Source organism: Corvus hawaiiensis, chromosome 13, assembly GCF_020740725.1.
Source record: "Corvus hawaiiensis isolate bCorHaw1 chromosome 13, bCorHaw1.pri.cur, whole genome shotgun sequence".
Lineage (NCBI taxonomy): Eukaryota > Metazoa > Chordata > Aves > Passeriformes > Corvidae > Corvus > Corvus hawaiiensis.
This window is the reverse complement of record NC_063225.1, coordinates 20287904-20307988: the sequence shown is the minus strand read 5'-3', so window position 1 is coordinate 20307988 and position 20085 is coordinate 20287904. Positions and strand designations below refer to the sequence as shown.

The 20085-nt window shown below is 58.1% G+C and overlaps 2 protein-coding genes across 11 annotated transcripts; both read right to left on the bottom strand.

Moving 5' to 3' along the window:
* Positions 1 to 256: 256 nt before the first annotated feature.
* Positions 257 to 6366, bottom strand: ULK3 (unc-51 like kinase 3). Of its 10 annotated transcripts, XR_007206586.1 has the most exons (19): positions 6191 to 6366; positions 5812 to 5952; positions 5513 to 5633; positions 5305 to 5409; positions 4909 to 5225; positions 4681 to 4836; positions 4500 to 4605; positions 4345 to 4385; positions 4152 to 4254; positions 3976 to 4040; positions 3782 to 3860; positions 3659 to 3699; positions 3534 to 3581; positions 3383 to 3437; positions 2404 to 3202; positions 2114 to 2295; positions 765 to 825; positions 618 to 674; positions 257 to 479 (listed from the first exon to the last, which is right to left on the bottom strand). XR_007206586.1 is itself a non-coding variant. In XM_048317866.1 (16 exons), the coding sequence occupies exons 1-16, from the start codon at positions 6290 to 6292 to the stop codon at positions 3186 to 3188; spliced, it is 1407 nt and encodes a 468-aa protein (XP_048173823.1). In that variant the 5' UTR covers positions 6293 to 6366; the 3' UTR covers positions 2326 to 3185. The 10 variants fall into 10 exon arrangements, 2 of the variants coding, with proteins under 2 accessions (XP_048173823.1, XP_048173821.1); XR_007206581.1 differs by having other exon boundaries at positions 257 to 674; XR_007206582.1 differs by lacking the exon at positions 765 to 825 and having other exon boundaries at positions 576 to 674.
* A 383-nt stretch (positions 6367 to 6749) lies between these two features.
* Positions 6750 to 20056, bottom strand: SCAMP2 (secretory carrier membrane protein 2). Its single transcript, XM_048318048.1, has 9 exons — positions 19913 to 20056; positions 14793 to 14873; positions 14205 to 14294; positions 13320 to 13437; positions 12518 to 12646; positions 11930 to 12089; positions 11317 to 11418; positions 9232 to 9349; positions 6750 to 8142 (listed from the first exon to the last, which is right to left on the bottom strand). The coding sequence occupies exons 1-9, from the start codon at positions 19967 to 19969 to the stop codon at positions 7996 to 7998; spliced, it is 1002 nt and encodes a 333-aa protein (XP_048174005.1). The 5' UTR covers positions 19970 to 20056; the 3' UTR covers positions 6750 to 7995.
* Positions 20057 to 20085: the final 29 nt, after the last annotated feature.

Here is a 20085-nt window from a genome sequence, read left to right as displayed (position 1 = left end):
GAGCCGAGCCCTTGGTGTTTAAATCCCAGGCCGACGGCGAGGCACAATCCGCAATCATCCCACGGGAGAGCGGGATCCCAACCGGAGCGGGGAGCCGTGGGGCCGGGGCTGCAGCCCTGCGCTTCATCCCCCCCACACCCAGCCAGGATCCTCTCCCGCACCTTTTCCTCGGCCCCCCTTCCCCTGCCCCCCCTGCCCGACCCCCGGGCTCCGCTCCGCGATCTCCCGGCCCACGTGCCGCCACGCAAAGGCCGCGTGAAGCTCAGCGGGTTTATTTTAGGAGGCACCATGACCCCCAGGCATGTGAAAAGCCAGGCAGCGTGCGCTCCCCCCGCCCGGCTCCGCGCGATGTGTTAAGCCTCAGCAAAGCGTTCCCGGCACAGCGTTCCCGGCACAGCATCGGCAGCTCCGAGGATGCTCCTCCGAGCCTGCATCCCTGCTCCCATCGCTGGATCGCTGCCCGGAGCGGGGAGAAGAAGCTGGGATGGAGGGAGGAGAGGTTGGGATGGAGGAATGAGAGGCTGGGACGGGGGGAGCAGGGGCAGGCAGCCCCCTCCTGCCTTTTCCCTGCCCACCAAGGGATGCATCCCGGTTTCCAGCGGTTCCTGCTGCTGTACCCCGAGCATAGTGACTGCCTCCACGCCATACAGCTGCTCCGGGCATCAACATGCAGACTAAAAAATCTTAAAGCAAAGAATAAGTGTGGATTAAAGCAGAAAAGGTGGGTTTTTTTCTCTTTTACAGGCCCTAAATAATTTCCTCACCTATGGGGCCAGGATTGGGACAGGTTTGTCCAAGGAAGCCCTCACTGGCTGCTGGAAGGTGCTGGGCAGCAGGGAATTTTGTCGATAAAATAAAATAAAATAAAATTTTATTGATCAAATAACATAAATTTTATTGACAAAACTCCTGCCCTCCTGCACCAGCCCATTCCTCAGCCAGCTGCAGGATCTTCCCCCTTCCCACTGGTGAGTGTGGGATGAGCAAGTGGTTTCTCCAATGGATAAAGCATTAAATGAGCAATTGTTAAAGCACTGAAACAAATGAGCTGCCATGGAAGGCTGGGGAATCTCCCTCCTTCTTTTTGCAGGCAATTAAACCTCCCTGCGAGCCGCTGTGGGAAGGGATGGCCCATCCATCCACTCACCGCTGGTGCAACAGTCGGGATTAATCCAGATTAAAGAGCCCTGGGAAAGCCCAAGGTTGGCTCCACACCCTGACCCAGCTCTCCCCAGCCCACCGCGTGTGTGACCTCACATCAACTCACACGCTGGCACCACGAGGGTGACAACCCATCTGCCACTCCCGCACCTCTCTGGGTGACAATCCAGCCCCAAGAGCCACCCTGTGAGGGTTGGAAGAGCCCTTTGGGAGGGCTGGCTGATGGCATGGATGGGACTGGAGCGGAGCAGCCGAGCCACAGAGGCCACGCTGCCAGGCTGGGCACTGCTCGCTCCGTGCCACCTTCCCTCAGTGACATTTGGGCAGCGCTCCACCGAAAAACCCTGGTGCAGGAGACACTCACACCCACCCCGACACAAAGCCGGGCCAGCCCGGGCTCCATCAGCCCTGGGGAGCAGCCGGAGCCTCGTCCTGCTGCTGAGGGCTGGGGAATGGGCCGCGCTGGCGGCCGAGCGTGAAGGCAGATGCGATTATCCGTGCCGGCTGCCACAGCCAGCCGGTGCAGCCATCCCCGGCGGCTCCGCGCTCGCCACGGGCCGGGGGAGGACACGGGCTTGGAAAGCGCTTTAAAGCCTCGGGATATAATCTCTGCTTGGAATAATAATAATAAATATATAAAAAAGGTATAAAAATGCCTCATCGCATCCGCCTGGGAAGCTCTGCGCCTGTTTGAGCACGGAGCAGCTGGAAGGGCAGGATCTGGGGGGAAGGCTGTCTTGGGAAGAGGTCATGGCTCAGAATACCCCAAAAATTCCCCCGTTGTTTGCTCCAGCCCCTCTGCCTTCCCTCATGGCCCAGCCCAGCCCTTCCTCACCCGCCACAAAAATCTATTGGAGAAAACAGGATTTTACGTAATGGCTCGTGTTGTTCTGCTCCGTGTTTTCCACACACACAAAAAATAAAAAGATGGGAAGTGAAAACAAGGTCAAACCTTGCTTTGGCTGCCTCGTGTCCCTGGGGAGCACAGGAAGGGAGGGCACGGCTGGAGCAGAGGAGGGGACACCCCGGCTCTGCTCTTGGGGGAACACGGACGAGGGTTCCCAGCCCTCCTCAATGGCTCCAGGACGTCGGGCTGGCTCTGGGTCCTGGGCTTGCCTGGGGACCCCTCTTAGGCTTAAATCACAAACCCGAGTGCAGAGGAGGTGGAGAAACCAAAACTAGAATTTATTAAAGACAATAAATTACATTCCCTTGAGATAGAGTAGATTTTGAGACAGGTACCTTGTTTTGCAGGACAGGCAACCTCAGCACCCCGGACAAGTGACCCTGGGAACATGACTTGGATGCTGGGGTTGTCAGAGCCCTGAGGAGTGGAGCAGAGCAGGCAGGATGCCGACAGTGTCTCCCTGAAGGTGATTGATTGCTGCTCGTGTCCGACTCATCAGTCCCCGCTGAGCACTGCCCACGCTCATGACACTGGTGACGCAGTCCATACCTCCAGGTTTAGGAAGGAAAAGCCTCATTCCCAGTGCTCCAGCAGTGAGAGGGAGGGAGCTATGGTGGGGCTGGGACAGTGGGCTGCTGGAGGCTGGACAAGCAGCGGTGGATGCAGAGGTAGATGCTGGGCGAGGAAGGCACAGCGGAGCATCCCTGTCCACCCTCAGCTCCCGGCCGGATTCATGGCCCTGGGCCCTGCAGGCTCCCCCAGAACTTGCGAGGTGGAAGCAGCACCCAGCTGAAAAAGCAGGGGGGATATCCTGCCAGAGCCCAGTGCCAGGATAAAAATACCCTTCCCGCGGCAGCCAGCGGAGGGAATTAGAGTGGAATAACCCGCCTGCTGTGGCAGGGGAGGCTGCGGCAGCAGACGGTCGAGGCAGGGCTGGCAGCGAAATGAGCCAGCACCTGGGAGAAGGGCAGATGGCCCCGCGGACCCGCCGGGGCTGGGAGCCCGAGGGTGACCCCCGAGGTGTCACCCTGGTGGGGGGACGGAAGCCTCGTCTTTGCGCCGGCATCTCCTGGCAGGGCGGTGAGCAGCGTCCGGCTGGGCGGCTCCCCACTGGGAATCACTGCAAGGTACAGGCTGCACCGGGGGACACAGGGACTCACCGGGCTGCACACGCCGCTGCCACCCCCCAGGCGGGCTCCCGGGCGGGGATGAGCCCGTGCTGGGGGGGACGAGGGCGTGTGGGGTCGGGATCAGCCGCGGGCAGGGATAGCCCCACGGCTGCGGCAGCTGGAGGGATTTCCGAGGGGCACCCACCGCTCCGGATGGACTCTGCCAGCGCCTCCTTGCCCATGGATTGTGCCTCCCGCATCTGCCAAGGGAGAGGGGGCTTTTCCAGCCTTTATCCCCTGCCAGCACGCTCCTGACCCCCCCCCCCAGACATCATACCTTGATCTGATCATCATACCTTGATCTGATCCTTCAGGTACTCGGCTCGGGCCATCAGGGTCTGGATCTGGGGGAGAAAGAGGACACAGTCGCTCCGGAGCCAGGCCACCGGGGACAGCTGGGTGTCCCGGGGCTGGCACTCACCTCCGCATGGAGCAGCTCCCGCCGCCGCCCCGCCGGCTCCGCTGCAGGGGAAAGGGGAACGTGCCACGGGATGAGAGCAGGATCCCTCCTTGCCCTAAAACCCCTGCCACAGTCCCAACTCACCGGCCAGGAGCAGCAGCAGCTCCCCTAGGCTCTGCTGGTACAGCTCCAGGGCGTCACTGTCATCCCTGCCTTCCTCCTCCTGCAAAGACCCCGGGGGCTGGCTGTGGCTGGGGGGGATCCACCAGGTCTGCACCCTCCCCTTCCCTCGGGGGTGAGGGGACCCCCACGCCCACCCCCCCAAGCCCACCCCTCACCTTGGCGACGGCAGCTGAAGCCACTTCCAGCGCCGCGCAGAGCCGAGGCTTGTCCTTGGCCATCTCTGCAAGGGGACGTGGCCATGGGGATTGCCCAAAACCTTCACCCTTCAGCCCAAAACCCCACCACTGCCCCCTGCCAGCTCCAACGCTGGGGGATGCTCAAAAATCACCACCTTTCAGGAGCTCTCTGGCCGGGTTTCCTTTCTCCAGGAGGTTCTTGTTGCTGGAGGTGACCAACACCTTCAGCTCCTCTGCTCGGGAGATGTACTGCCCCACCTGTGCACATTTTGGGGGTGAGGAGACCCCCGATATGGGGTGCAGAGGATGGGGGTGCTGTCCCCACCCCGCCCAGGGGTTTTGGCTCACCTTGGCCCGGATGGCTTCTTTGCGTCGCGCATCGCTTTCATCTGAGGGGGAAAACGACCAAACACTGGGGTGGGTGGGCTGAAAACCGGCCTCCCCCAGGGTGCTGCCCCCTCAAAAATACACCCAGGCCCCACAGAACCCCTGGGGGAACTCACAGTGCAGTGCTGGCACGAAATACTCCAGGGCTTTGCAGTAGAGGGAGAGGGCGGCGTTGGCATCTCCCTCCTGATCCTTCCTCACCGCCTCCACCACCAGGTTGGTCTGAGGGACACAAGGGGGGTCTCAGGGCTTGGAACCCCCCCTGCTCCCAGGGAGCAGCCTCCAGCCCCCGCTCACCGCCTTGCTGAGGCTCTCGGGGCCGGGGACGTGCTCCATGTCCACGAAGGGGTGGGCAAAGAAGCGCTCGAAGGAGATGCGCTTCAGAGGGTCCCTCTCCAGGAGCTGTCCCAAGAGATCCCGGCATTCCAGAGAGAGCTGGGGCCGGCTGGGAAGCTGGGGAAGGAAGGGGCTGAGCCCACTGAGCACTGTGAGGACCTCCCCCAGCTCCATCCCACGCCACGTTACCTCCACAGCCCGCTCGCTGCGGATCTTCTCCTCCAGCTCAGCGAAGGAGCGGGAAGCGAAGGGCGGCTTTCCAAAAAGCGCTTCTGTGTGGGAAAAAGGAGTGGTGGGGGGAGGTGGAGAGGGGGAAACCAGCCCTGGGCAGACCCCCCCGGGGGAAAAAAAGCCAAACCCACCGTAGAGGATGACGCCCACCGACCACAGGTCCACGCGGGCGTCGTACTGCTGCCGACACACCATCTCGGGGGCCATGTAGAGCGGGGAGCCCCGCAGCACGTGCTGCTCGTCCCACGGGGACATGTACTGAGCAAAGCCGAAATCTGCCAGGCAGAGAGCTCGTGGAGGCACAAGGAGAAGGGATTTCCCCCCTGCCAGCCCCTCCCAGGGAGCTGCCCTGACCTGCCAGCTTCAGCTGGGGGTTCTCCAGGGCACTCAGGAGGATGTTCTGTGGCTTCAGGTCCAGGTGGGAGATGTTGTGGTCGTGGAGGAACTTCAGGGCGCAGGCTGGGCGGGTGGATGGGCACATGACAGCACAGCCTTGCAGCCCAAAAGCCCCGGGAAGGGCCCACACCGGAGCCGGAGTGGGAGCCAGGCGGGGTGTCCTTACCGAGCTGCTGCAGGAAGATGCGTGCCACCTTCTCGGGGAGGAGCCGGCGCATCCGGATGAAGCGGGAGAGGTCCCCCCCGGCGCAGAACTCCATGATCAGGTAGATGTGGTCACTGTCCCACTGCCAGGCAACAAGCCCCCGTCGTGCCACCCCAGCCAGTCCCGCCCACACAGGTTCCTCTGCACCAGTTTGCCCAGTTGCTGGCACCCAGCCCCATGGACACACCCTTGGGAAGCCGAGATGGGTCCAAGCCCGAGTAGTTGTGGCTCAGAGGCCCCCCGGGAAGCCCCCAGCCCACCTGGAAGTCCTTGAGCTCCACAATGTTGGGATGGCGGATGGTCTTGAGGATCTCGATCTCTGTCAGCAGATTCTCCACCGATGTCCGGTTCAGGCTCCTCTTGTTCACACACTTGATGGCCACCACCTCACGCGTGTCCCTCTGCCAAGGAGGGGGGCAACCCTGGAGCCCCCCTCCCAAAGAGCCACCCTGGGCTGCTCCCCCAGCCCGCCGGATGGGGACGGGAGGGAAGGAACCCCTGCAAGGGGGCTGCGGGTGCCATGAGGGGGCTATAGGGGTGGCACCCCATGTGGGAGGCTGGAAAAGCGGGGTCCCACAGGAGTGGAGGGGGGCAGACTGGAGAGCAAAACGGGAACCCCCGCGGCGGGCTCGGCCCTACCTTCCTGTAGGCCTTGTAGACGGTGGCGTAGGTGCCGGAGCCGAGGCGCTCGGTGAGGATGAACTCGTCGAGGCGCGGCGGGGCCCAGCCGGCCCCGGCCATGGCCCCCCCGGACCCCCGGTGCCGGCACTCGGGGCCCGGGAGCCGCTTCCGCCTTCCCGGCGCGCCGCGGCCCAGGCCACGCCCCCGGCCGCCATGGCCACGCCCCCGGCCATCCTAGCCACGCCCCCGGCCGCCATGGCCACGCCCCCAGCCAGTCATGGCCACGCCCCTGGCCGCCATGGCCACGCCCCCGGCCATCCTAGCCACGCCCTCGGCCGCCATGGCCACGCCCCCAGCCAGTCATGGTCACGCCCCCGGCCGCCATGGCCACGCCCCCGGCCGCCATGGCCACGCCCCCAGCCAGTCATGGCCACGCCCCCGGTGGCCATGGCCACGCCCACACCCGAGTCGTTACCGCGCATGCCCCGCCCCCCGCCGCCATGGCCCCGCCCCCTCTGCCCAGGCCCCGCCCCCAGCCGCGGTGGCCACGCCCCCTCCCCCTGGCACGGGCACCGTGTCTGGACCACGTGAACATTTTTTTATTAATAATTTTTTACACATTAAAAGATCAGACGCGGGGAGAAAAACCCAACAGTAGAGGAGGAAAAGGGTGTAAAAATGCTGATTTCTGTATCCCAGCGCCCCCCCCGCCGCCGCCCCTGGCCAGCAAAGGATGGGGGCCTAATACAACCCCCATCCTGGCAAAGGGGCACCACAAAGCCAAATTTGCATTAAACCCCCTCCCCGACACCCAAAACACGGGGCTGAAGGAGGGAGAGGTGCGAATCTGCCCCCATCCACCCCTGCGCCTCACCCGCATCCCAAGGGACATCCCACCTCGGGCTGCAGCTGAACACACATCAAACCAGTTCCTTCCCAGCTAAAAAAATATTAAACTCGTGAGGAGGAAGGCAGGGAGGAGCCTTCCCGGAGAAAGACTCATTCAAGGTTAGCTGGAGAAGGGCGTCACAGGCACTGTGTGGCCCGGTGTCCTCAGCTGCCCCAACTCAGAGCTGGGAGCTAAACCAAAATCCCTTTTCCCCTCCCTGCCCTGGTTTTGAGTCACTGAGAAGACTCAGCCCCCACTGATCCCTTCTCCCCCTCTCTGTGCCCAGGGCTGTCACCTGCAGGATCCTCATGGAAGCAAGGGATGAGCCCTGGGGGGACCAGGAGAAATACATCCCCCCACACTCCCCCTTGCTCCCAGATTTTCCTTCATGCCACGTTATTCTGGCTCTCAGGAAGCCGAGCAGTTATGAGGTCAAAATACAGCATTGTGTGAGTGTAATAAACCAACAGTACAGTTTCTGTTCTTAAAATTAACGACATAAACTACATGCACGTTACAAAACCCTCCCAAAACAGCAGATAATCAAATTCTTCGTAGCAAAGGCCGAGAGAAGAGAGAGACTAAAATCAAAAACCTGCTTCCCCTCATCTTCCTGCTACAGACAGAGTGAGGGGAGGAATAGACAAACACCCGGAAGGTCCTGGAGAGAGGAATATTTGCCTCAGAGAATGTCTTCCCCCATGTCCCCACACCCAAAAACAAGACAGGGAAAACCAATCATCAAAACCGTAGCTCAGCTGAAGCCAAAAAACCTCTTCTCATCAGGAGTGTTGGCATCACAGAGCTCACATGGTACCCCCAAAAAGTGCATTTTTAGAAAAAAAAAAAAAAAAAAAAAATGAAGGTTGGGGAGACGAGGGCAGAGGAAGCGAGAGGGAGGCAGCCTGGGAAGGGCTGGTTTTCCTGGGAAGGGCTAGTTTCCCCGGAAAGCACTCTGTGCAGCTGAGGAGGCCGCCCCGGCCGCTGCGTTCTGGAAGCTCCTGTTGGTGAGGATGCCTTGGGAAAACTCTTCCTGGGCCCTTTGGAAGCTGGCTCCTGTGCGCCGATACAGGGAATGCACCTGGGAACGAAAGGGGAGGGAAGGAATGAATTCGACCAGCGCCTGGCCGTGGGACTGCTGCGCACCCCGGGCTTTTCCTTGGCTCTGCTGCTAACCATGGCACCATCCACCCTGGCAGCTGCAGAGGATGGGCTGGAGCCAGTGGCTCCATCGCTCCCAGCACGGGGTGCTGCAGATTGCAGGAGACCTTCATTTGCTGTAAAATGCGGAGTTCTCGGCAAAATCGCTGGTTTCAGACCCAAAACTCCCCGCGCTGTGACGGCACAGACTTAACCCAGCATTTACTGGAGGGCAGGACCTGAAGGTGCCAACAGCATCAGGTATTTCCTTCGAGATAAAAGGAGGAGAAAAGAAGGGAGCACCAACACAAACAGGATCAGCCCAGGCTGTCCTCGCCTTCCCTCAAGCTCCAGTTCTGCTGTGCCTGCAGAAATCCTGCCCTGCTGTGGTCAGGCAGGAGGAGGGAGGAGGGCTGTGCTTAGGAGCCAGTGGGAAGGCACTCGCTGGGATCCCATCAGGGCTTGACCAGCCCCACAACGCTGTGGGAGCAGTGACTGAAAGGCCCTGGATCCTGAACAGAGCCACGGCCACCTCTGCTCTGCCAGCTCCGGGCAGGACAAGGGGCAATGGTCTGAAACTGCCAGAGGGCAGGGTTAGATGGGGTATCAGGAAATAATCCTTCTCTGTGAGCATGGGCAGGCCCTGGCATAGGGTGCCCAGAGCAGCTGTGGCTGCCTCTGGATCCCTGGCAGTGTCCAAGGCCAGGCTGGACACTGAGCTTGGAGCAGCCTGGGACAGTGGAAGGTGTCCCTTCCCTTGGCGGGGGTGGGGGGAGTAAGATGAGCTTTAAGGTCCCTTCCAACCCAAATCACTCCATGATTCTACAGCTCCAAAGGGAGGCTCCTTCCTGCTTCAAGAGTGTCCAAGAAATTTGGCACCGATGCAGGAAGCACAAGCAAAAGTACTAATTAAAACCTCTTGACCCATCAGTGCCCCGATCCCATCATCATTCCCAGACGGGCGAATGGAGGCGTCAAACCCAGGACCCCTGGGAGCAGCCTGAGCTCTGCTGGCCTCCAAGCCACTCACCTGCTTGAGGAGGAAGAGGGAGAGGACGGCGCAGAGCGTGAAGAACGCTGCCACCACCATCATGATCACCGCCACGGCCAGGTTCCCATGCACCTCCGACAGCGCCGCGATCCAGCCGCTGGCAGGGAGAGGAGAGCGGGCTGAGCATGGACAGCGTTCCAGCACAGCACCAGATGGAGCACAGGAGGGACAGGCACCCACACGTGCTTCAGGGGAAGGTTACAGGGGAGTGATAACAAGCTGTGGAAACAGGAGCCTGGAGCTCATCCAGGGCCTTGTTTTGGGGATGGAGTTTCCATCAGCATTGTTAGAGGAGGATTGTGCTCATCCCACCCATGTTCCAGCCCTGTGCCCTCCCCTCAGGCAGCAAAATCAATACCCTTGGCGCCAACAGTGACTTCCACGGTCACCTTCTCAAAATTCAGCCAAGTGGGGTAAAGATAGGCCAGAACAGCTAAATTGGAAGGGATCAGCTGGCAGGCCTGGAGCCCGGACCTGTGTGTCACCCTGACAGGGATGTAAGGCTTGGGAGCAGGAGGAAGAGGCAGGAAGGGATGGAGGTGGTGAAACCCTGGCACAGAGAGGCTGTGGCTGCCCCATCCCTGGAACTGTCCCAGGCCAGGTTGGACAGGGCTTGGAGCAGCCTGGGATAGTGGAAGGTGTCCCTTGGCAGGGGAGTGGAATATGATCAGTTTTAAGGCCCCTTCCAACCCAAACCAATCTGTGATTCCACAACTCTAAGCTACAGACACTGGGAGCTGTTGAAGGGAAGGGGCAGGGAGAACTCAAGGAGTTACCAGCGCTTGGCTGCGGCTGAAAATACCAAGACACCTCACTCCGAACACCTTCCTGGGTGCTGGAGAAAGGAACCTTTCCAACTGCTAAACCAAGCAAGCCGTGTGCCACCAGGAGAGGGGGAACGGAGCGAGCCAAAGGGTCCCATCCGACGTGTGGCACCGCTTCTCGCGGCTCAGGGAAGTGGGAAGGCACACCATGCACTGCAGCCAAAAATATCCACGCTGTCTGGCGGGAGGAAACGGAGCAGAAAGCTCCAGGCAGCCTCTCCAAGCCAGACTAAACCCGGAGTACCCCCTCCCCGTGACTCAGGCAGCGGGGGGAGGCCAGGGACAGCTCTGCCCACGAGCCCTTCTGCAGGCAGCGGGCAAAAATAGACAGCAGCTCCCACCTGAAGGCTTCCCCTCGGGAGAACCACCACGGGCTGCTAACCTTTTCCCTGTACTCCCTAACTGCGGAATCGGAGCTGCAGCCAGGGCAGCAAGGCGAAAGGAAAGGCTGTGCTCTCCCTGCAGGGCACAGCTGCTGACACGAGGCTGCTGGACCCACTCCAGAAGCCCAGGCTCACCCTTCTGGACAATGTCACCGAGAAAGGGCGAGGCTAAAACCCTCCCTGCTTATCTCAGCCCACCACCAACACACTCCAGGGAAATTCAGGAAGAGTTTGGGGACAGAGTCAGGCTGGTGGCAGCAGTATCTAGCTGAGCAGTACCCGGATTTCAGGTCAGAGATCCCTCAGCCCCACACACCTCGCAGGGAAGGCTCCAGTTTAAACAAGGCAGGTCTGGTTCACACTAGAGGAGCAAATATGATCTGTGCTGAGTGAGGGAGAAGGTGACAGAAGAGGCATGGAAGAGTTATCACAGAATGGTTTGGGTTGGAAGTGGCAGGGTGGCAGGGACACCTTTGACTGGACCAGGTCACTCCAAGCTCTGTCCAACCTGGCCTTGGACACTTCCAGGGATGGGGCAGCCACAGCTTCTCTGGGCACCCTGTGCCAGGGCCTCCCCACCCTCATGGGTAAGGATTCCTTCCCAACATCCAAGTAATTCACGCAGTCCCATCTGCACCGAAGCCACCAAGGAACGTGCTTTGCTGGGATTAGGATGGGAAGAGCAGAGCAGGGAGGCGGCCCAGCTGGGACCTGCCACGGCTGTGCCTGGGCTGAGAGAGGAAAACCACAGGAGAAAGAACAGGCAGCTGTCAGAAACAGGCCCCAGAGCTCCTGCCAGTCACAGCCCTGGTGAGAAAAAGGATCTGTGGCACGGCAGGCAGCGAAGCCAAGCTTACCTGTCTCCCCAGCCAGGAATTCCGACAGCCTGGATGATGTAGATTGCTATTTGGCAGAAGAAGACGAAAAAGAAGATGAAGAAGCTGAAGGAGCTGTCAGACCTGCGGGAGAGATGGCAGCAGGAGTGAAACCCGTGATCCCTGCACTGAGTCCCTGCTCCAAGAGGAGGGGAACAACTTCAGTGAACTCCTTTCTCCAGGGAAGAGCTCCTGAGGAGAGGTGATCTGGAGAGGAACTGGGCACCCAAATGTGTCCACTGCAAATCCAACACTCTGCCCAGTGCAGAATGGGGTGAAGGCAGTTCCCTCCACAAATGCAGCGTGCCCAACATCAATGTACCAAACAGTGTCTCAGAAATGAACAAAGCGAATAAAAAATGAATCAAAAGCACCCTGTGTCTGCCTAGGCTTGGGTTTCAGGATGAAAAAGGATCACCATAATTAAGTTCTATCAGACAGATCTAATATGTTTAGTAACATAGTGGTTTGGGTTTATCTAATGATGCAAAGAGCTGGAAAAATCCTGCAGGCAATACACGATGGGAGCAGATAGACCCAAAGCTCCTCCCACTGAGAGATACATCCCCGTTACAGAAAAAAACCCAGCACTTGCCTGAAAGCCTTGTAAATTGGTCGGTACCAACAGAGAAAGGCACAAGGGGTGAATAAAATTAACCACAGAATCGAGAGACCGAAGTCTACTCCTCTGCTATTGTCGACTGTGAACCACGCCAGGCAAGCGAGCAGGTTCAGGAGCAGGGTGATGGAATGCACTGTTCGGGGTGGGAGAGAGAGAGAAAAAACATCAGCAAGCTCTTGTGAACTCCAAGGCATCCCTAACCTCTCACTGAACACAGGGAGAGCTGCAGAAATTAAGGTGACTTTGGGCCATCTAATTTCCCTGCCCCCCTTGGAGAGGAAACAGAGCTTGACCTAAGAAGCTCATCTGACCCTGATGCTTACGGCCAAATCTTAAATAGCTGTTCCAGCCTCCATTAAACAATTAAAATTCTGTCATGAACGAGCTATTCCCAAAGCATAAATTTGGGGTTCTTCACATTTACCTTCATAAGAAAGGAGGGAAGCACGATTTTAGCCTTGCAGACAACACCACCAGAATTCACTGTGTGACAGAGCTCAAGGTTTTCACACAGAACCTCCTCAGAAAGGATTCTGACTGTTGTTCGAGCCATTAACTTACACATCCACAAGTAATAGAGCATCTTGCATATCCGCTGGTAGTCAGCTGGGATGTCTGCGGAAAAATCCTGATAGAAGCACGGCTTGATGGGACAGTTCTTGGGAAGAGGCGGCCAGTTGTTCTGCCTCGCTGTGGAAGGGAGGAAGGAGCAGCTCTTCACTTGCTCTTCTCTCGCCGAAAGACTAATTCACACCCCAGAATTTCCAAGCAGCCGTCCAGCTATTGTTTAATTCATCCATGAAACCCTTGGCAGAGCCTGGGGGGTGGTCAGTTCCTACGGCTGAGCAGGCAGCACAGCAGGAACGGGATAAACTGCTGGCAGACCAGCCGTGTGTGGGGGTTTTCCCTTGAGGGAGGCAGAACTCGGCTGCACTGGCCAAAGGGCCATCACAACCACCATCCCTCAGCCCTGCACGCCCAGATTCAGCCACTTCAAACCAAGATTAGGGGGAAATATTGGGTTCCTGTAGTTAAGAGAGCCTTGAGGCTGAAAAGAAGAGCTTTGCTGCTCTCAGTGAGAAGCCTCAGCGGGGCAGTGTCGCTCACCAGCTCTGACACGGGGACAGATCGGTGTCTGAGAGCTTTTGGTGGTGAAAGGCAGCTCAGAGCACACTCGAGGGCGGGGACCCAGCAGAGCTGCCTCCAGCACCCCACCTCTGAGCTGCCTTCCCATCATGGAAGCTGTGGGATGCCAGGCACTGTCCCAGAAGGGTTGCCACAGGGGGACTGGAGTTCTCCTGGCAAACCAAGCAACGCAGGCTGCCCTGGGCCCCCAGGGAGGGCGGGCAGAGTCAGTACTCACGGTCGATACTGGCTGCGTGGCTCTGCAGCTCCCTTTCCTTCTTCTCCAGCTCAGCAGCCTTCCTCTCTAGCTCTGCCTGCTGCTGGAGCAGCCCTGCCTGTGCCGCTGCAGCCACGGCCTGGAGAGGAGACAGAGAGATCAGAGGGGTCAGCCCTGCCCGGGGCCGGGCTGCGGTGGCACCACCAGGTGCCAGGCTGGGAGGGAAGCAGGGCACAGGGTGACATGAAAGCTCAGCCTCAGACGTCTTGATTCTGCCACTGGAGGACAAAATCAAGTTATCCTGCAGGGGGATAGGGCTGGGAGAGCCCTCAGGAGGCTTATGCACAGCTTCTTCTACCCCTCAGTTCACCTCACTGCTCTGAGCACCTCACAAGAGTGGTGAGCAGGGCTCCTGGGCTTGCCAGGACAATTCCCTTGCCAGCTTGGAGAAGAAGGGCAAGACAGCTGCCTACCACACCTCTTAAGGATCTCTTCTACCTGTTTGGTATTCTGAGGAATGATTCTTTCTCCCAGCAGCCTCAGTTCTTTGGATGAGGGTGGTCCTGGCAGTCAGGTACTTGGATTTATGCTCCTGGCACGGAGCGTGTCTGACCAGACACCAGAACGAAGCCAAAAGCATTAGCAGGATACATTCCAGGGTTTCCAGAGGGAAGCCAGAGCCAACAGGACACAAGGCAAAGCGAGCTCTGCCACCAGAGGGACAGGGAAGGAGATAGAAGAAGGACTGCATGAGTGTATTCCCTATAAAGATCCGCCTCGCAACCGCAAGCTGGAAAGATCACCTGCAAGCTTCCCAGTCACCACCTCGGGGAACCCCGCTGCCCTGTACTCCCAGAGGCCCTGGAAGCTCGTGGAGGCTGGGAAGGCAGCAGAGAAGGGCCTTACCTGTGGAGTGGGCTCCACAGACGTCTGCAGAACGGCCGGCTGCGAGTGGCCCGAGGGCTGCGCCGCCGGCGTCGTCCGCGCCGCATTCGTCTGCACAGAGACCAAGGCAACCAGGTAAAAACATGGCAGGAGAAACACAGCAGGCTCTTGGTGAATTGTTTAAACCACAAATCCCGGCTTCCTGCCCTCCTCCCACCTGGCTCGTGGCAGCAGCCAGGGAATACGGATGAGGCTCTCCCAGCCATCCATCAGCGGCACTGCCGGGACAGCTCAGCTCCCAGCCCAGGGACCAAATAAATCCTGCTGTGTCCTGCCACAAACCATCTTCCCCTTCACACTTCACGTGGCTTCCCTGCGAGTCAGCAGCCAGCTGGAGAGGAGCTGTTCCACGCCAGTGGAGAGCTCCGGCTGGGAGCTTATTAGTGCTCCACTGCAGGAGCAATTGCCCGCTCCTGCGTGCCACGAGCCACATTCCACGGGGAAATCAGCTGAGAATCCCTCTTTTTGTAAGCTGCGCCTATCAAGGGAACTTCTACACCACTAAAACCACCACCAGGTACGCAGAGCACAAAGACACGTGGCACGTACCAGCTGGGAGCTCTCGGAAAAGGGGTTGAACTCATCCAAGCCACTTTGGCTGGTGTTTGTGAGCTGTGTCACCGAGGGGTCCTGGAGGGAGAGAGCACAAGGATAAATCAGCATTGCATACAGGGTATTATCACTTACAGCATTACATTGTCCAGTCTGGAAAAGGCCTTTAAGAACATCAGGTCCATCCTATCTGTGCTGCCTGCCTTCCATCTGCTCGTTAGCTGGGAATTGGAGGTGGTGAAACACATCCCTGCCACAGGGGGATGGCCCTGGCTGGCATGGAATTTAAATATCCAAGGAGGTGACTACCAGCAAGGCAAGATTTGTGAGCAGAAATAATCTCCTGTTCAGCCAAGAGGTATGTCTGAACAACCACAGCGTGCTTTGTGCAGGTTACTTCTGCTCACCTACAGCGAGTTATTCCTAATTTCCAGGGATCTGGATTCATCCAGATCAGCAGGTTGCTGGGCCTCACAAAGCAAGCATGGAGCCACAAAGTACAGTAGAGCCACACAAAATGAGGTTTTAGATATGACTGATCCTGGCTGAGAGATGCCAGCAAGCTAAAATGCCAATGATTGCTCAGGAGAAGTGAAACACTCAGGAAAATTGAGCTGGAGGTGTGACACCAATTATTTAAGGAGGTTTTAATGCTGCTGGCATAACAGCTCTCACTTCTGCTCACAGCACCTCCCACTTGTCTCCATCAAATCCTCTGATGTTTAAAAACAGGCTCTCTGCACCTCTGAGAACACCTCTCTGCCCTCACCTGCAACGCACGCAGCTGTTTCTATCTCCTCTTTTCTACACACTGCTTTCCATGCAGAAATTCCTCTCGGACAGCCAGACATTGCCCTCTGGAGCTCCTCTCCGCAGTTATTCCAGAAACAAGGCCCTTTTGAACTCAGCAATCCTCCTGCCTGGCAACCCGAGAGCTGGGTGTGGGTCAGAAAATTAAAAAGTGGCTCCTTATCCCTCCCTCAGCAACTCGAGTGTCCAGACCAGTCCTCGTAATTTAGTGCTTAATGGGGTGAGAAGCAACCGAGGCTGCGCCGAGGCGTGCAGGGGCTGCCGGAGCCGGCGCGCTGCAGGAAAAGCCCTCTGGAGCCATTCCCGGGGTTCTAGCGCAGCCTTCTGCCGAGCAGGATGCACACGGAGCAGCTGACGAGCAGCTCCCTGGCTCCTGCATGGCAGGCACTCCCTGCCAACAGGTCGCACTCGTTTGTGAATCACCCCGGGCTGAGGCACGGCGCCTTCGGAGCACTCGGATGCTGCTCGGGGAGGAAGGGCTGCAAAAAGTGGGAAGAACCGGCAGGACTGCCATGCTGGAAATCAAACGTGCTTTTGTTTCGCTCCTGAGTCCTCTGGAAGCTTCAGCTGTGCAGAGATAAGGGCTGTCAGCACAAGCTGACCCTTCCCCTCACACACGACCGTGCTGCACATCAGCACAAACTCTTCAGTCCAGAACATGTGAGCCCCAGCTGGACTAAAGTCCAGCAGAAAACAACTGCACAAGGAAGAGAAACTCCCTTCATGGCATGGGAGGTGGAAAGTGAAAGCTGCATGACCCTCTGGAGAGCCCGGGTGGTCAGGCTGGCAGGAAAGCGCTCAGGAATAAGGGGGAATGCTACAGTACCACCGTAAAACACACATTTTACTTCCCTGGGCTCACTTCCACCCCAAAAGAAAGCGGGAGGCTCTCCAAAGGCAGGGAGAGCAGCACCACTGCTTCAGCTGCACCACGGTTTGACTCCCAAGGCAGACAAGCTCTCATCCCACTGCACAGCTTTAAAAAAAATCACTTAATGAGGCCGTAAGGCCAAGGCACAGCAGCTCGGCTTAACTCGCTTGCTATTGTGCAAGTGTGTCTAAAATAGGAACCCAAAGAGGAGGGAATGTGCAACAAAGCTGAAGTGTTTGGACATGTGCCTGGGTAGGGCAGGAAGGAAAGCAGAGGGTGATACACAGGCAGCAGCTTCCGTGAGCCCGGAGCAGGCAGCGTGCGGGATGAGCGAGCACCAGGAACGCAGAGATACGAGGAGGTGCCCACAAACTTCATGTTTTACAGTTATTTTCTGCCAGCTACGCAGCAAAAGGCAGCTGAGCCTCCTGAAACAAGCGTGGGCCTGGTCCTTGGAAGAGATCAGGAGACAGGGATTGAATTCAGAACCGCTCGGAGCCACAGGAGGTGTGTCCAGCCACAAAGCTCACTAATCAATGGCTCGACCTGCGGGATGCCAGCGAGCAGATCTCATTTGTTGCCCTTCCACCAGCACTTCCTCAAGTGCCAGGGACGTGTGATGCCATTTTTTCATGGCTTCAGATGCCCCCAGAACAGAGTAACTCCACATCTCAAGCAAACTGCACTGCCATGAATATTAAAACTATTTTCAAATGCAGCAAATAGGAAGCTGCTGTCGCGCTGCCGAAAGGTTTGGATACAACAGGTTTGTGCAAGAAATTCTATTTTTTCTTTTCCTTCTGTTCCCACGGATTAAAGAAACAAAATGAGAGGCCTCTTTAGATGAGATCAAGGAAAAAGAGCTCAACCTAGAATCACCTGGAACTTAACACAGTTGTCAAAATATCACAGGATTGCCCCAAATATAACCAGTCCTGCAGACTCAGAGTGCTGCCACTGCCTGGAAGATGCACCGAGAGAAATCTTGAGGATTTTATTATTGGTATCTCTGAAAAAGATGGAAGTTTCCAGCTCTGTCTGAGGCTTGGACCAAAGTTTTGGAGACAGCTGCCATTTCCAGCAGGTTACTAGATAAAGGAAGGAAGTTAATCATCTCTCATTAACTGGTTACAATAAGTAACAGAGAAGCCAGAGATATTTTTAACAGGATCAAAGCAGCTTATTTTACACAAAGCTTAACAAACAGCATGAACAAAGTCTCCCAAAAAGGCAAAGATCCTGGTCACGTCAGGACTGGAGGATCTGGGGATCCCCAGCAAGGAGGGACAACCGTGGTGCTGCGGCAAGAGAGATCCACCAGCGTGGCAGGGCTGGGAGGGTGAGGATGCTTCTGCTCCTTCCAGAGCACGTGGAAGGGGGTGTCAGTGGGACACTGTCACCCCAGCACAGAGCCAACACCTGGGTCCAGCCCCTGGCAGGGAACAGGCTGTCCCACAGGCTGGGATTGCATTTCAAATCAGACCAACAAGGCTTCGAGGCTCCAGCAAGCAGCAGTCAAAAGTTCTTCACAACCAGCTGCTGGGGACTGGGGGATTTTTCTTAGAAAAAAAAAAAAAGGCAAGACAAAACCTCACAGTCCTGAAAGGAGGCTACAGAACCTTCCACAAGGAGCAGATGAGCTGCAAAGAGCCGTCACAGGGGAATCCAGGGTGGGACATACGTTAGTCGTCCTTAAGAAGTGAGCCTGACATGGGAGTTACCAGCTGGAAATCACCTTCGACCTCTTTTTGTTTGAACAGTGAATAAAGAGTGAGCACGGCCCTGTTCTGTCAGATACCAGGACAGCTTTAATGTGCACAAAGCACAGGGAGATGACAAGAAAGATGGAGACGGACTTTTTATAAGGGCCTGAAGTGACAGGACAAGGGAGAATGGCTTCAAACTGACAGAGATCAGATTGAATATTAGGAGATTCTCCCCTGTGAGGGAGGTGGAGCCCTGGCACAGGGTGCCCAGAGCAGCTGTGGCTGCCCCTGGATCCCTGGCACTGCCCAAGGCCAGGCTGGACATTGGGGCTTGGAGCAGCCTGGGACAGTGGGAGGTGTCCCTGCCCATGGCAGGGGGCGGGACTGGATGAGCTTTAAGGTCCCTTCGAACCCAAACAATTCTGTGATTCTAGGAATATGTACTTCCTCAGAGCCGCAACAACAAATCCCATGTCCATGAACAGCAATATATTCCACCCCTCAGAACAAACATCAGAGGAACACAATCGTCCCAACCCTTCCCATTCCTCAGAGTCACAAGACCATGTTAAAATAAAAGTGAGGAAGAAGAGAAAGAATTTTTTCACTCTGATTCCTCAAAAGACTCAGCTTCACCAACAAAGAAATCCATGGTCAGGAAAACACTCCTTCCTGTGGGTCACATCCCAGCCAAGCAGCAGAGGTGAGGCTGAGCTCACAGACAGGAGCCCAAGGCCAGACACTGATTTTCACACCACCGCACAGGCACTGTGTCCCAGAGGCCGTTCCAGGCCAACTCCCTGCATAAATGACCCCAATTTGCAGAGGTTAATCCCAGAGAGAAGAAACCCAGTGAACACAGACCAAGTCCTCAGTGACCTTAACAGGAATCTCCTGCTTTGAGCCATGAAATCCACAGCTTTGCCTTAGGAAGTCACTCTTAAGAGCTGAAGCACCTTAAAAACAGACCCAGAGAGAGCCAGCGGACAACCAGACCACCAGGCAGCACGACCAAGAGAGCTCCAGCAATGGACTATTCTGAACAAGCCCACAGCTCAGGCACTCACAGCTGCTGTGCATCCTGAGAGGCAGGAAACCCTCTCCCCACTGCCTGTGGAGGTGAGGGGGGACCGTGCCTGGCTGCAAAGGTGGTGGGAGGCCCCTCCTCGAGGCGAGGAGCAGCCTGGTCCGGGCACAGAGCGGGCGGGACCGCGGGGGCCGCTCATGGGTGACCTGCGGGGAGCTGGGCAAGGGCGACGGGACCCCCGGCCCGGGCTAGAGGGGGACCCGGGGAAGGGGGATAGAGAAGGGACACGAGACCCTCGGCTCCGGCCAGACGGGGATGCAGGGAGGGGGAGCGGGACCCCCGGCCACAACTGGGGGACAGGGAAGGGAGGCGGGACCCCCGGCCCCGGCGGGAGGGCGGGCAGGAGGATGGGGCGTGCAGAGGAGTGGGACAGGACCTCCGGCCACAGCTGGGGGACAGCGAAGGGGAGCGGGACCCCCGGTCCGGGTGGGGGTTCGGGCAGGGGGTCCCGGGCCGCCCTCGGGGCCGAGGGTCGCGGCCGCCGCACGCCCCCCCTGGTCCCGCCCCCTCGCGCTGATTGGGCGCGGCGCGGAGCAGCGGCTCCGCCATTGGCCGGCGGCGCTTCAGTCAGTGCCACGTCCCGGCGTGCGGGGTACGGGGGGCCGGGCCGGGCCAGGGGGGGCCGCCCGCGCCCCGCGCCCACCTGGAAGGGGTTGATGTCCACCGGGTCGGCGAACGGGTTGGTGTCGAAGCCCGACATGGGCGCGGTCCGCTCCGCTCCGCTCCCGCCTCCGCCGCTCCTGGCGCTTCCGGGGCAGCCGCGTGACCGGGAGCCGCGTGACGTCACGGCGGCGCGTACAGCTCGCGCGGGGTTAA